Source organism: Cebus imitator, unplaced genomic scaffold (assembly GCF_001604975.1).
Source record: "Cebus imitator isolate Cc_AM_T3 unplaced genomic scaffold, Cebus_imitator-1.0 Scaffold88, whole genome shotgun sequence".
Lineage (NCBI taxonomy): Eukaryota > Metazoa > Chordata > Mammalia > Primates > Cebidae > Cebus > Cebus imitator.
The window spans coordinates 1,408,735-1,411,519 of NW_016107403.1; the positions used below are offsets into that span (position 1 = coordinate 1,408,735).

Below are 2,785 nucleotides of genomic sequence, written 5' to 3' on the forward strand. Positions count from 1 at the left end.
ATGGAACAGTGCTTTTTGTTTCATTGTTATTGAAATCATATTTGTATTTTTCAAAAGTGTATATACTTAAAAATTCCTAAATAAAATGTCTTTAATACAGCATTTTAGTGGTTATAAGGATCAATACTATGAGATGATAAGAAAAAAGGACCCACGGCCCTAAAATGTTGATAAACATTGTGACCATATTCCCCATCTTGGAGTCATCATAATACACACATTACGATGATAAAAGTACTAAAAAGTTACGTAGTAATGTTTCTCAGACTCACTTGTTTACAACCCTATTTTTTATGTGTTATCTATCAACAGCATGCTTTGCAATGTTTAGTGTACTCTTCATACTCATGATCTATACAAATAATTATTTTTATTTTAAAGCAGGACAGAAGGAGCAAGCTGTGGAATGGTATAAGAAAGGTATTGAAGAACTGGAAAAAGGAATAGCTGTCATAGTTACAGGACAAGGTAAGATTATATTTGTTTGGCTGGGCGTGGTGGCTCACGCCTGTAATCCAAGCACTTTGGAGGCCAAGGCGGGCGGATCACCTGAGGTCAGGATTCAAGACCAGCCTGACCAACGTGGGGAAACCTTGTCTTTAAATTAAAAAATATATATATTATATTTGTTTATAGCCATCCCAAATTATAATATATTCACATGATTGTCTAGATTTCAGATCTCTTTAATCTATTTATTTCTTTTTCTCCTTTCTTCCTTTCCTTTCACTTCTCCTCCCCTTCCCCTTCCTTCCTTCCTCCCTCCCTCCCTCCCTTCCTCCCTTCCTCCCTTCCTTTCCTTCCTTCCTTCTTCTCTTCCCTCCCCTATCCCTCTCCCTTCCTCTTCCCCTTTTCCTTCCCCTTCCTTGCTTCCTTTCTTTTTCTTTTCTTTTTTTTTTTTGAGACAGGGTCTTGCCTTTGTTACCCAGGCTGGAGTGCAGTGATATGGTCATAGCTCACTGCAACCTCAAACTTCTGGGCTCTAGTGATCCTCCTGCCTCTGTTTCCCAAGTAGCTGGAACCACAGGTGCACACTACCACACTTAGCTAATTATTATTATTTTTTGAGATGGAGTCTCACTCTGTTGCTGAGGCTGGAGTACAATGGTGCAATCTCAGCTCACTGCAACCTCTGCCTCCCAGATTCAGGCAATTCTCCTGCCTGAGCCTCCCAAGTAGTTGGAATTACAGGCGCATGGTACTGCGCCCAGCTACTTTTTGTATTTTTAGTGGAGATGGCATTTCGCCATGTTGGCCAGGCTGGTCTCAAACTCTTGACCTCAAGTGATTCTCCCAACTTGGCATTGCAAAGTGCTAGGATTACAGGTGTGAGCCTCTGTGTCTGGCCACACATAGCTAATTAAATTTTTTTTCTTTTTTTTGTAGAGACAGGGGTCCCACTATTTTTCTAGGGCTGTTCTCAAACTTCTGGCCTCAAGTGATCTTTCCGCCTCAGCTTTCCAAAGTGCTGGGATTACAGGCATGAGCCACTGCACCCAGCCAGATTGTATTTATCTTAATAAAAGTATTTGTACATTTTTTAATGTTACTGTTAACATTCGTGGACTTACAGTTAATTCATTGTTACTTATTCTAAAAATGAAGTTATAGTTAGATATGCTCAAACTTGATTACCTGTAGCATTAGGCAAAAACTACTATATTATTTGTGTCCTCGTTGGTGTCACTGTTGGTGTTCAGTCACCACGTACTATTTTTGAAATCTGGCCCTTTCCTCATTGTCAAGGAGGGAAAGAGTGATTAATCCACAAATTTCCTTTGCACTTGTAAATAATGCTTCTTGACTGCATTTTAGACTATGAGCTGTAAATGTCTTATTTTGATTCACACTGGGTTTTTAAATTTGTTTTGTTTTGTTTTTTTGATAGAAAAAGGGTCTTGCTATGTTGGCCAAGCTGGTCTTGAACCCCTGGCCTCAAGCGATCCTCCCACTTCCGCCTCCCAGAGTACTGGGGTTACAGGTGTGAGCCACTGCACCTGAACTCACTCTTGGCTTTTTTTTGAGACAGAGTCTTGCTCTGTCACCCAGGCTGGAGTGCAGTAGTGTGATCTTGGCTCATTGCAGCGTCTGCCTCCTGGGTTCATGAGAATCTCCTGCCTCAGCCTCCCAACTAGCTGGGACTACAGGTGTGCACCATCATGCCTAGCTAATTTTTTGTATTTTCAGTAGAGATGGGGTTTTACCATGTTGGCCAAGCTAGTTTCAAAGTCATCCACTTGCCTCAGCCTCCCAAAGTGTTGGGATTACAGGTGTGAGCCACCGCGACTGGCCACTCGTGGTTTATTTTAAAACCGAAGCAGTCATTACTCATTTCTATTTTCCTATCACCTCAAATTAAAAAATTAGAGTCTAATATTGTCTTTAAATATATTGGCCAGGCACAGTAGCTCATGCCTGTAATCACAGTGCTGTGGGAGGCCTAGGCAGGAGGATTGCTTGAGGCTAGGAATTCAAGACCAGCCTGGGCAATAGAGCAAGATCTCTATCTCAACAACAACAATAAATGTATATGTGTATATATATAATATAAAACATTTATTGTACACTTCCTGTATGCCTAAGCATCATTGTAATTGCTTAATATGTAGTATTTCTTTTTTTTTTTTGAGACGGAGTTTCACTCATGTTACCCAGGCTGGAGTGCAATGGCGCGATCTCAGCTCACCGCAACCTCCGCCTCCTGGGTTCAGGCAATTCTCCTGCCTCAGCCTCCTGAGTAGCTGGGATTACAGGCACGCGCCACCATGCCCAGCTAATTTTTTGT

At 41.4% G+C, this 2,785-nt stretch overlaps 1 protein-coding gene across 1 annotated transcript in view; it reads left to right on the forward strand.

Moving 5' to 3' along the window:
- The window catches only part of SPAST (spastin), an 83,572-nt gene that overhangs the window by 21,622 nt on the left and 59,165 nt on the right, over nucleotides 1-2,785 (forward strand). The window contains exon 2 of the mRNA XM_037740764.1: nucleotides 385-595. Coding sequence (XP_037596692.1) covers nucleotides 385-595 — 211 coding nt within the window. The remainder of the gene's footprint in view (nucleotides 1-384; nucleotides 596-2,785) is intronic.